At 51.3% G+C, this 13,769-nt stretch overlaps 1 protein-coding gene across 3 annotated transcripts in view; it reads left to right on the top strand.

Moving 5' to 3' along the window:
* The window catches only part of LOC116958310 (caspase-2), a 78,798-nt gene extending 65,829 nt beyond the window's left edge, over positions 1-12,969 (top strand). For all 3 annotated transcript variants that reach the window (XM_076056354.1, XM_076056353.1, XM_076056352.1), the window contains one exon: positions 4,485-12,969. In XM_076056354.1, the coding sequence (XP_075912469.1) occupies positions 4,485-4,637 (153 nt within the window). In that variant the 3' untranslated portion in view covers positions 4,638-12,969. The remainder of the gene's footprint in view (positions 1-4,484) is intronic.
* The last annotated feature ends 800 nt before the right edge of the window (positions 12,970-13,769 follow it).

The following is a 13,769-nucleotide window of genomic DNA, read 5'->3' as shown; positions in this document are numbered from 1 at the left end:
ACCACACAGAGACCCAGAGACTCATCACACAGAGACCCACAGACTCATCACACAGAGGCCCATAGACTCACCACACAGAGACTCACAGACTCACTCACACAGAAACCCACAGACTCACCACACAGAGACCCACAGGCTCATCACACAGAGACCCACAGAGTCATCACACAGAGACCCACAGACTCATCACACAGAGACTCACAGACTCACCACACAGAGACCCACAGACTTAACGCTTGCACAGAGACCCACAGACTCATCACACAGAGACCCACAGACTCACCACACAGAGACCCATAGACTCATCACTCGCACAGAGAGAAAGATGGAGAGAGAGACCCATAGACTCACCACACAGAGACCCACAGACTCACCACACAGAGACCCACAAACTCACCACACAGAGACCCACAGACTCATCACACAGAGACCCACAGACTCACCACACAGAGACCCACAGACTCACCACACAGAGACCCACAGACTCACCACACAGAGACCCACAGACTCACCACACAGAGACCCACAGACTCATCACACAGAGACCCACAGACACACCACACAGAGACCCACAGACTCACCACACAGAGACCCATAGACTCACCACACAGAGACCCACAGACTCATCACACAGAGACCCACAGACTCACCACACAGAGACCCACAGACTCACCGCACAGAGACCCACAGACTCACCACACAGAGACCCACAGACTCACCACACAGAGACCCATAGACTCATCACATAGAAACCCACAGACTCACCACACAGAGACCCACAGACTCACCACACAGAGACACACAGACTCACCACACAGAGACCCAGAGACTCATCACACAGAGACCCACAGACTCATCACACAGAGACCCATAGACTCACCACACAGAGACTCACAGACTCACTCACACAGAGACCCACAGACTCACCACACAGAGACCCACAGGCTCACCACACAGAGACCCACAAACTCACCACACAGAGACCCACAGACTCATCACACAGAGACCCACAGACTCACCACACAGAGACCCACAGACTCACCACACAGAGACCCACAGACTCATCGCTCGCACAGAGACCCATAGACTCATCACATAGAGACCCACAGACTCACCACACAGAGACCCACAGACTCACCACGCAGAGACCCACAGACTCACCACACAGAGACCCATAGACTCACCACACAGAGACCCATAGACTCATCACACAGAGACCCACAGACTCACCACACAGAGAGTCACAGACTCACCACACAGAGACCCACAGACTCATCGCTTGCACAGAGACCCACAGACTCATCACACAGAGACTCACAGACTCATCACACAGAGACCCACAGACTCACCACACAGAGACCCAAAGACTCACCACACAGACCCACAGACTCACCACACAGAGACCCATAGACTCATCACACAGAGACCCACAGACTCACCACACAGAGACCCACAGACTCACCACACAGAGACCCATAGACTCATCACATAGAGACCCACAGACTCACCACACAGAGACCCACAGACTCACCACGCAGAGACCCACAGACTCACCACACAGAGACCCATAGACTCACCACACAGAGACCCATAGACTCACCACGCAGAGACCCACAGACTCACCACACAGAGACCCATAGACTCACCACACAGAGACCCACAGACTCACCACACAGAGACCCACAGACTTACCACACAGAGACCCACAGACTCACCACACAGAGACCCACAGACTCATCGCTCGCACAGAGACCCACAGACTCACCACACAGAGACCCACAGACTCATCGCTCGCACAGAGACCCACAGACTCACCACACAGAGACCCACAGACTCACCACACAGAGACCCACAGACTCACCACACAGAGACCCACAGACTCACCACACAGAGAGCCGCAGACTCACCACACAGAGACCCACAGACTCACCACACAGAGACCCACAGACTCACCACACAGAGACCCAGAGACTCATCACACAGAGACCCACAGACTCATCACACAGAGACCCATAGACTCACCACACAGAGACTCACAGACTCACTCACACAGAAACCCACAGAGTCATCACACAGAGACCCATAGACTCACCACACAGAGACTCACAGACTCACTCACACAGAGACCCACAGACTCACCACACAGAGACCCACAGGCTCACCACACAGAGACCCACAAACTCACCACACAGAGACCCACAGACTCATCACACAGAGACCCACAGACTCACCACACAGAGACCCACAGACTCACCACACAGAGACCCACAGACTCATCGCTCGCACAGAGACCCATAGACTCATCACATAGAGACCCACAGACTCACCACACAGAGACCCACAGACTCACCACGCAGAGACCCACAGACTCACCACACAGAGACCCATAGACTCACCACACAGAGACCCATAGACTCATCACACAGAGACCCACAGACTCACCACACAGAGCCCCACAGACTCACCACGCAGAGACCCACAGACTCACCACACAGAGACCCATAGACTCACCACACAGAGACCCACAGACTCACCACACAGAGACCCACAGACTCACCACACAGAGACCCACAGACTCACCACACAGAGACCCATAGACTCATCACATAGAGACCCACAGACTCACCACACAGAGACCCACAGACTCACCACGCAGAGACCCACAGACTCACCACACAGAGACCCATAGACTCACCACACAGAGACCCATAGACTCATCACACAGAGACCCACAGACTCACCACACAGAGCCCCACAGACTCACCACACAGAGACCCACAGACTCACCACACAGAGACCCATAGACTCACCACACAGAGACCCACAGACTCACCACACAGAGACCCACAGACTCACCACACAGAGACCCACAGACTCACCACACAGAGACCCACAGACTCACCACACAGAGACCCACAGACTCACCACACAGAAACCCACAGACTCACCACACAGAGACTCACAGACTCACCACACAGAGACTCAGACTCATCACACAGAGACCCACAGACTCACCACACAAAGACCCACAGACTCACCACACAGAGACTCACAGACTCACCACACAGAGACTCACAGACTCACCACACAGAGACTCACAGACTCATCACACAGAGACCCACAGACTCATCACACAGAGACCCACAGACTCGCCACACAGAGACCCACAGACTCACCACACAGAGACCCACAGACTCACCACACAGAGGCTCACAGACTCACCACACAGAGACCCACAGACTCACCACACAGAGACCCATAGACTCATCACCACACAGAGACCCACAGACTCACCACACACAGACCCACAGACTCACTACACTCACTACACAGAGACCCACAGACTCACCACACAGAGACCCACAGACTCACCACACAGAGGCCCATAGACTCACCACACAGAGACCCACAGACTCACCACACAGAGACCCACAGACTCACCACACAGAGACCCACAGACTCACCACACAGAGACTCACAGACTCACCACACAGAGACTCACAGACTCATCACACAGAGACCCACAGACTCACCACACAGACCCACAGACTCATCACACAGAGACCCACAGACTCACCACACACAGAGACTCACAGACTCACCACACAGAGACTCACAGACTCATCACACAGAGACCCACAGACTCACCACACAGAGACTCACAGACTCACCACACAGAGACCCACAGACTCACCACACAGAGACCTACAGACTCACCACACTCACTCACACAGAGACCCACAGACTCACCACACAGAGACCCACAGACTCACCACACAGAGACCCATAGACTCACCACACAGACACCCACAGACTCACCACACAGAGACCCACAGACTCACCACACAGAGACTCACCCCACAGAGACCCACAGACTCACCACACAGAGACCCACAGACTCACCACACAGAGACCCATAGACTCACCACACAAAGACCCATAGACTCACCACACAGAGACCCACAGACTCACCACACAGAGACCCATAGACTCACCACACAGAGACCCAGAGACCCACAGACTCACTACACTCACCACACTCACTCACACAGAGACCCACAGACTCACCACACAGAGACCCACACTCACCACACAGAGACCCACAGACTCACCACACAGAGACCCACAGACTCACCACACAGAGACCCACAGACTCATCACACAGAGACCCACAGACTCACCACACAGAGACCCACAGACTCACCACACAGAGACCCACAGACACACCACACAGAGACCCACAGACTCACCACACTGAGACCCACAGACTCACCACACTCACCACACAGACACCCACAGACTCACCACACAGACACCCACAGACTCACCACACAGAGACCCACAGACTCACCACACTCACCCCACAGAGACCCACAGACCCACACACTCACTCACACAGAGACCCACAGACTCACCACACTCACCACACTCACTCACACAGAGACCCACTAACCCCGCCCACCATGTGTCTCTCCCCCCGTTAGATTAACAGCCTCATCAAGGAGAGAGAGGCCTATGCCCCAGGCTCGGAGTACCACCGCTGCAAAGAGATGTCCGAGTACTCCAGCACCCTCTGCCGTGACCTCTACCTGTACCCTGGTCTCCCCGGCAACCGGAACCACGCCTCCGCCCCCTAGGTCGCCGTGGCGACCGTAGACACGGCGTCGGTCGCCTAGGTCTCCGTGGCGACCGTAGACATGGCGTCGGTCGCCTAGGTCTCCGTGGCGACCGTAGACATGGCGTCGGTCGCCTAGGTCTCCGTGGCGACCGTAGACATGACGTCGGTCGCCTAGGTCTCCGTGGCGACCGGAGACATGGCGTCGGTCGCCTAGGTCTCCGTGGCGACCGTAGACATGGCGTCGGTCGCCTAGGTCTCCGTGGCGACCGTAGACATGGCGTCGGTCGCCTAGGTCTCCGTGGCGACCGGAGACATGGCGTCGGTCGCCTAGGTCTCCGTGGCGACCGTAGACATGGCGTAGGTCGCCTAGGTTGTTAACTCTAGGCCTCGTCTTAACTCTAGACCTTGCGTTAACTCTCATGTTAACTTTAGACCTATTCTTAACTATAGTCTTAACTCTAGACCTCGAGTTAACTCTAGACATAGTGTTAACTCTAGACCTAGTGTTAACTCTAGTGTTAACTCTAGACCTAGCGTTAACTCTAGACCTAGTGTTAACTCTAGACCTCGTGTTAACTCTTGTGTTAACTCTAGACCTAGGGTTAACTCTCGTGTTAACTTTAGACCTATTCTTAACTATAGTCTTAACTCTAGACCTCGAGTTAACTCTAGACATAGTGTTAACTCTAGACCTAGTGTTAACTATAGTCTTAACTCTAGACCTCGAGTTAACTCTAGACATAGTGTTAACTCTAGACCTAGTGTTAACTCTAGACCTCGTGTTAACTCTAGACCTCGTGTTAACTCTAGACCTAGTGTTAACTCTAGACCTCGTGTTAACTCTAGACCTCGTGTTAACTCTAGACCTCGTGTTAACTCTAGACCTCGTGTTAACTCTAGACCTAGTGTTAACTCTAGACCTAGTGTTAACTCTAGACCTAGTGTTAACTCTAGACCTCGTGTTAACTCTAGACCTCGTGTTAACTCTAGACCTAGTGTTAACTCTAGTGTTAACTCTAGACCTCATGTTAACTCTAGACTTAGCGTTAACTCTAGACCTCGTGTTAACTCTAGACCTAGTGTTAACTCTAGACCTAGTGTTAACTCTAGACCTCGTGTTAACTCTAGACCTCGTGTTAACTCTAGATCTAGTGTTAACTCTAGACCTAGTGTTAACTATAGACCTAGTGTTAACTCTAGACCTAGTGTTAACTCTAGTGTTAACTCTAGACCTCATGTTAACTCTAGACTTAGCGTTAACTCTAGACCTCGTGTTAACTCTAGACCTAGTGTTAACTCTAGACCTAGTGTTAACTCTAGACCTCGTGTTAACTCTAGACCTCGTGTTAACTCTAGATCTAGTGTTAACTCTAGACCTAGTGTTAACTCTAGACCTAGTGTTAACTCTAGACCTCGTGTTAACTCTAGACCTCGTGTTAACTCTAGACCTAGTGTTAACTCTAGACCTAGTGTTAACTCTAGACCTAGTGTTAACTCTAGACCTCGTGTTAACTCTAGACCTAGTGTTAACTCTAGACCTCGTGTTAACTCTAGACCTAGTGTTAACTCTAGACCTAGTGTTAACTCTAGACCTAGTGTTAACTCTAGACTTCGTCTTAACTCTAGACCTAGGGTTAACTCTCGTGTTAACTTTAAACCTATTCTTAACTGTAGTCTTAACTCTAGACCTCGTCTTAACTCTAGACCTAGTCTTAACTCTAGACCTAGTGTCAACTCTAGACCTAGCGTTAACCCTTGTTTTAACCCTAGGCCTAGTCTCAATTCTATACTCAACTCTAGCCTCCTAGACACAAGCAGTAGACCAAGGCCTTACACCTAAACCCTGGACCTGGCCTCTAAACCAGGCCCAACCTTCGACCTCAGATTGAAATTGAGACCAAATCTAGAACAAGGCTTAGCCCCTTGACCTGAACCCCAGCCATCAACGTGCGGACCAAAATTCTCACCCTAAGTGAGCTCATTCCTAGCCCCAAACTCCCAACCCTAGCCTAGGCCTATCCCTAACCCTAAAACCTATCCCTAGACCATTCACTATATCTAACCCTAGACCTATCCCTACCCTAGACTATCTCTAGGCCTATCCCTAGACCTATTCCAAGACCCCTCCCTGAACCTAGACTAATCTTAGACCTATTCATTGACCTATCCCTGAGCCTAGACTAACCCTAGGCCTATCCCTGAGCCTAGACTAACCCTAGGCCTATCCCTGAGCCTAGACTAACCCTAGGCCTATCCCTGAGCCTAGACTAACCCTAGGCCTATCCCTGAGCCTAGACTAACCCTAGGCCTATTCCTGAGCCTAGATTAACCCTAGGCCTATTCCTGAGCCTAGACTAACCCTAGGCCTATCCCTGAACCTAGACTAACCCTAGGCCTATCCCTGAGCCTAGACTAACCCTAGGCCTATTCCTGAGCCTAGACTAACCCTAGGCCTATCCCTGAGCCTAGACTAACCCTAGGCCTATTCCTGAGCCTAGACTAACTCTAGGCCTATCCCTGAGCCTAGACTAACCCTAGGTCTATCCCTGAACCTAGACTAACCCTAGGCCTATCCCTGAACCTAGACTAACCCTAGGCCTATTCCTGAGCCTAGACTAACCCTAGGCATATTCCTAGACCTATCCCTGAACCTAGACTAACCATAGGCCTATCCCTGAACCTAGACTAACCCTAGGCCTATCCCTGAGCCTAGACTAACCCTAGGCCTATCCCTGAACCTAGACTAACCCTAGGCCTATCCCTGAGCCTAGACTAACCCTAGGCCTATCCCTGAACCTAGACTAACCCTAGGCCTATCCCTGAACCTAGACTAACCCTAGGCCTATCCCTGAACCTAGACTAACCCTAGGCCTATCCCTGAACCTAGACTAACCCTAGGCCTATCCCTGAACCTAGACTAACCCTAGGCCTATCCCTGAACCTAGACTAACCCTATGCCTATTCCTGAACCTAGACTAACCCTAGGCCTATCCCTGAGCCTAGACTAATCCTAGGCCTATCCCTGAATCTAGACTAACCCTAGGCCTATCCCTGAACCTAGACTAACCCTAGGCCTATCCCTGAGCCTAGACTAATCCTAATCCTATCCCTGAACCTAGACTAACCCTAGGCCTATCCCTGAGCCTAGACTAACCCTAGGCCTATCCCTAAGCCTAGACTAACCCTAGGCCTATCCCTGAGCCTAGACTAACCCTAGGCCTATCCATGAACCTAGACTAACCCTAGGCCTATTCCTGAACCTAGACTAACCCTAGGCCTATCCCTGAACCTAGACTAACCCTAGGCCTATTCATAGACCTATCCTTGAACCTAGACTAACCCTAGGCCTATCCCTGAACCTAGACTAACCCTAGGCCCATCTCTGAGCCTAGACTAACCCTAGGCCTATCCCTGAACCTAGACTAACCCTAGGCCTATCCCTGAACCTAGACTAACCCTAGGCCTATCCGTGAACCTAGACTAACCCTAGGCCTATCCCTGAGCCTAGACTAATCCTAAGCCTATCCCTGAACCTAGACTAACCCTAGGCCTATCCCTGAGCCTAGACTAACCCTAGGCCTATCCCTGAGCCTAGACTAACCCTAGGCCTATCCCTGAGCCTAGACTAACCCTAGGCCTATCCCTGAACCTAGACTAACCCTATGCCTATTCCTGAACCTAGACTAACCCTAGGCCTATCCCTGAACCTAGACTAACCCTAGGCCTATTCATAGACCTATCCTTGAACCTAGACTAACCCTAGGCCTATCCCTGAACCTAGACTAACCCTAGGCCTATCCATGAACCTAGACTAACCCTAGGCCTATTCCTGAACCTAGACTAACCCTAGGCCTATCCCTGAACCTAGACTAACCCTAGGCCTATTCATAGACCTATCCTTGAACCTAGACTAACCCTAGGCCTATCCCTGAACCTAGACTAACCCTAGGCCTATCCCTGAACCTAGACTAACCCTAGGCCTATCCCTGAACCTAGACTAACCCTAGGCCCATCTCTGAGCCTAGACTAACCCTAGGCCTATCCCTGAACCTAGACTAACCCTAGGCCTATCCCTGAACCTAGACTAACCCTAGGCCTATCCGTGAACCTAGACTAACCCTAGGCATATCCCTGAGCCTAGACTAATCCTAAGCCTATCCCTGAACCTAGACTAACCCTAGGCCTATCCCTGAGCCTAGACTAACCCTAGGCCTATCCCTGAGCCTAGACTAACCCTAGGCCTATCCCTGAGCCTAGACTAACCCTAGGCCTATCCCTGAACCTAGACTAACCCTATGCCTATTCCTGAACCTAGACTAACCCTAGGCCTATCCCTGAACCTAGACTAACCCTAGGCCTATTCATAGACCTATCCTTGAACCTAGACTAACCCTAGGCCTATCCCTGAACCTAGACTAACCCTAGGCCTATCTCTGAGCCTAGACTAACCCTAGGCCTATCCCTGAACCTAGACTAACCCTAGGCCTATCCCTGAGCCTAGACTAACCCTAGGCCTATCCCTGAGCCTAGACTAATCCTAGGCCTATCCCTGAGCCTAGACTAACCCTAGGCCTATCCCTGAACCTAGACTAACCCTAGGCCTATCCCTTTCCATCGACCAGCCTGCGTACAAAGACAAAGATCCCCCGTGTAGCCCCTGAACGTACTGCTGGGGCAAGTGCTGTTAGGAGCGCTGTGGCCTTGGGGTGGGTGGCCAGCAACCACCACCGCCGCCACGCCCGGCCGACTGTCTCTCTCCCGCAGTGCTGGTGATGATTGCTGCTGCCAAACCACGTGTTGTACTGCTGTGCCAGGCTAGGTGCAGGAGGAGGAGGAGGTCACGGGACAGACCCGGCAGGTGGCACGTGTTGTGTACTGCTGTGCCAGGCTAGGTGCATGAGGAGGAGGTCACGGGACAGACCCGGCAGGTGGCACGTGTTGTGTACTGCTGTGCCAGGCTAGGTGCAGGAGGAGGAGGTCACGGGGCAGTCCCAGCAGGTGCCACGGGTCGACTGACTGAGATGACTGGCTGATGCACCACCTGTGCCCCCCTACTGTGCCAACCTGCTGCGCTTTAGCCACCCGGCGCTCCGCTCGTTGTTGTGAGCGTCGCTCCTCCGCCCTCCGTTGTTGTTGGGAGGGCGACTGCCTCCAACCGCCCAGTAGCAGCGTCCTTCACGAGCCTCCTCCACAGAGGCCGATCTTGACACCGCTGGTACCGGTCATCGGCAAGTCCACTCAGCTCCACGTCCTCCCGTAACCACGTCACTCCGTCTCTTCTCTAAGCCCCGTGCCGTTTAGCCCCCTTAGCCCCCTCGATCCGGCCGAACAAGAACCGTTTGCGTATCGAACGTAGCCTCGTCCCAGCTGATGGCGATTTGCTCGTGGCTTGGCCTGTTCTTTGAATTTCTCTACCTACTGGATTCCTGCAGGGTCCCAAAAAGCTTCAGGTGAGGATTGGAGAGCTGTTAAAATGGTGTTTCTGTGCTTGCCAACTGCAAGCTCCTTTGCTGCAGTGAGCGACCTGGCCCTCATGAATGATTAAGGCAGCTCGATCAAGGGGATTATCACGTTGGAACAGGGAACCCGTGAAATATCCACGCCATGACCACCACTGTGACAGAGAGAGAGAGAGAGACGCAGACTTCAAACGTACAGCGGCAGCAGGCATCGTCAGCAGGTCTGGATCGAACCCACGATTTCCTGCGTACGTGGCGAGGTAGTTAACATTCCGAGCCACCGTGGCAAGTCCACTCAGCTGCACATTCTCCTGTATCAGTCCATCTGACTTACCCACCCACCCGCTCACACATCCACTCACCCACCCACTCACCCCATTCACCCACCCACCCCACTCGCCCACCCACTCACCCACCCCACTCACCCATTCACTCACTCACTGACTCACTCACCCACCCCACTCACCCACTCACTCACCCACTCACCCACCCACTCACTCACCCACTCACCCACTCACTCACCCACCCCACTCGCCCATTCACTCACCCCATTCACCCACCGACTCACCCACCCACTCACCCACTCACTCACCCACCCCACTCACTCACCCACTCACCCACCCACTCACCCACTCACTCACCCACTCACCCACCAACCCCACCCACTCAATTACTCACCCACCAACCCCACTCACCCACTCACCCACCCACTCACCCACCCACTCTCTCACCCACCCACTCACCCACTCACTCACCCACTCACTCACTCACCCACTCACTCACTCACCCACTCACTCACTCACCCATTCACCCACTCACTCACCCACCCACTCACCCACCCACTCACTCACCCCACCCACCCACTCACCCACCCACTCACTCACCCACTCACCCACTCACTCACTCACCCACCCACTCTAAACCATCACCCATAGGCAGCTCACAATGGATCGCTACACACTCACGCGGCCCATTGGTTGCGTGCAACTCCCCGAAATTGCGTGCAACCCCCCGATTGCGTGCAACTCTGCGATTGCGTGCAACGTGTACGGATCTCTGTGAGCACGTTGAGAGCAACTTTTTAATTACCTGCAGCAACCGGAGCTGCTTGTGTCAAGGCGATTTGCAAATCGTGTAGTCGGTGAGTTAACGAGTTAGCAAGCTAGTTAGTTAGTTCACGTGTTAGTAAACTAGTTAGTTCACGAGTTAGTGAACTAGTTAGTTAGTTCACGAGTTAGTAAACTAGTTAGTTAGTTCACGTGTTAGCGAACTTGTTAGTTAGTTCACGAGTTGGCAAACTAGTTAGTTAGTTCACGAGTTAGCGAACTTGTTAGTTCACGAGTTAGCAAACTAGTTAGTTAACGAGTTAGCGAACTAGTTAGTCAACGAGTTAGTAAACTAGTTAGTTAACGAGTTAGCGAACTAGTTAGTTAACGAGTTAGCGAACTTGTTAGTTAGTTCACGAGTTAGCAAACTAGTTAGTTAACGAGTTAGCGAACTTGTTAGTTAGTTCACGAGTTAGCAAACTAGTTAACAAGTTAGCAAACTAGTTAACAAGTTAGCAAACTAGTTCACGAGTTAGCAAACTAGTTAACGTGTTAGCAAACTTGTTAGTTAACGAGTTAGCGAACTTGTTAGTTCCCAAGTTAGCGAAATTGTTAGTTAACGAGTTAGCAAACCAGTTAACAAGTTAGCAAACTAGTTAGTTAACAAGTTAGCGAAATTGTTAGTTCACGAGTTAGCAAACTAGTTAGTTAACGTGTAAGCAAACTAGTTAGTTAACGAGTTAGCAAACTAGTTAGTTCACGTGTTAGCAAACTAGTTAGTTAACGAGTTAGCAAACTAGTTAATGAGTTAGCAAACTAGTTAGTTAACGAGTTTGCGAAATTGTTAGCTAGTTCACGAGTTAGCGAAATTGTTAGTTAACGAGTTAGCAAACTAGTTGGTTAACGAGTTAGCAAACTAGTTAGTTAACGAGTTAGCGAACTAGTTAACGAGGTAGCGAAATTGTTAGTTAGTTCACGAGTTGGCAAACTAGTTAGTTAACGTGTTATCAAACTAGTTAACGTGTTAGCAAACCAGTTAATGAGTTAGCAAACTAGTTAACGAGTTAGCAAACTAGTTGTTTAACGAGTTAATGAACTAGTTAGTTAACGAGTTAGCGAACTAGTTAGTTGACGAGTTAGCGAACTAGTTAGTTAACGAGTTCGCGAGCTAGTTAAGGAGTTAGCGAACTAGTTAGTTAACAAGTTAGCGAACTAGTTAGTTAACGAGTTAGCAAACTAGCAAGTTAAGAAGTTAGCGAACTAGTTAGTTAACGAGTTAGTTAGCGAACGAGTTAGTAAACGAGTTAGTCAGCAAACTAGTTAGGTAACGAGTTAGTGAGCGAACTAGTTAGTTAACGAGTTAGTTAACTAGTTAGTGAACGGGTTAGTTAACGAGTTAGTGAACTAGTTAGCTAACTAGTTAGTGAACTAGTTGGTGAACGGGTTAGTTAGCAAACGAGTTAGTTAACGAGTTAGCGAACTAGATAGTTAGTGAACGAGTTAGTCAACGAGTTGGTTAACAAGTTAGTTAACAAGTTAGTTAGCGAACTAGTTAACGAGTTAGCGAACTAGTTAGCTAACGAGTTAGCGAACTAGTTAAGGAGTGAGCGAACTAGTTAAGGAGTGAGCGAACTAGTTAGTTAACGAGTTAGCGAACTAGTTAGTTAAGGTGTGAGCGAACTAGTTAGCAAGTTAACGGGTTAGTTAGTGAACGAGTTAGTTAACGGGTTAGTTAGCGAACGAGTTAGTTGGTTAAACTCTAGGGGGTGTGTAAAGTTTGTTGCGAAATGTTTTTATACCCAAATGTTTCTTGTTATCGATCTGTTTTAAAGGGACCATTATCGATGATGATTGGTTAGCGCACTGTGTGTGTGTGTGTGGGGAGTGGTGGTGCAGTGGTTAGCGCACTGTGTGTGTGTGGGGAGTGGTGGTGCAGTGGTTAGCGCACTGTGTGTGTGTGTGTGGGGAGTGGTGGTGCAGTGGTTAGCGCACTGTGTGTGTGTGGGGAGTGGTGGTGCAGTGGTTAGCGCACTGTGTGTGTGTGGGGAGTGGTGGTGCAGTGGTTAGCGCACTGTGTGTGTGTGTGTGGGGAGTGGTGGTGCAGTGGTTAGCGCACTGTGTGTGTGTGGGGAGTGGTGGTGCAGTGGTTAGCGCACTGTGTGTGTGGGGAGTGGTGGTGCAGTGGTTAGCGCACTGTGTGTGTGAGTGTGGGGAGTGGTGGTGCAGTGGTTAGCGCACTGTGTGTGTGTGTGGGGAGTGGTGGTGCAGTGGTTAGCGCACTGTGTGTGTGTGTGGGGAGTGGTGGTGCAGTGGTTAGCGCACTGTGTGTGTGAGTGTGGGGAGTGGTGGTGCAGTGGTTAGCGCACTGTGTGTGTGTGAGGAGTGGTGGTGCAGTGGTTAGCGCACTGTGTGTGTGTGTGTGGGGAGTGGTGGTGCAGTGGTTAGCGCACTGTGTGTGAGTGGGGAATGGTGGTGCAGTGGTTAGCGCACTGTGTGTGTGAGTGTGGGGAGTGGTGGTGCAGTGGTTAGCGCACTGTGTGTGTGAGTGGGGAGTGGTGGTGCAGTGGTTAGCGCACTGTGTGTGTGAGTGGGGAGTGGTGGTGCAGTGGTTAGCGCACTGTGTGTGTGTGAGGAGTGGTGGTGCAG

This window comes from Petromyzon marinus, chromosome 75, assembly GCF_048934315.1.
Source record: "Petromyzon marinus isolate PM22_M1 ecotype Great Lakes invasive population chromosome 75, UKy_Petmar_22M1.pri1.0, whole genome shotgun sequence".
In the NCBI taxonomy this organism is placed as follows: domain Eukaryota; kingdom Metazoa; phylum Chordata; class Hyperoartia; order Petromyzontiformes; family Petromyzontidae; genus Petromyzon; species Petromyzon marinus.
Note: the sequence above shows the minus strand (reverse complement) of the source record. Positions and strands in the feature narration are given on the sequence as shown.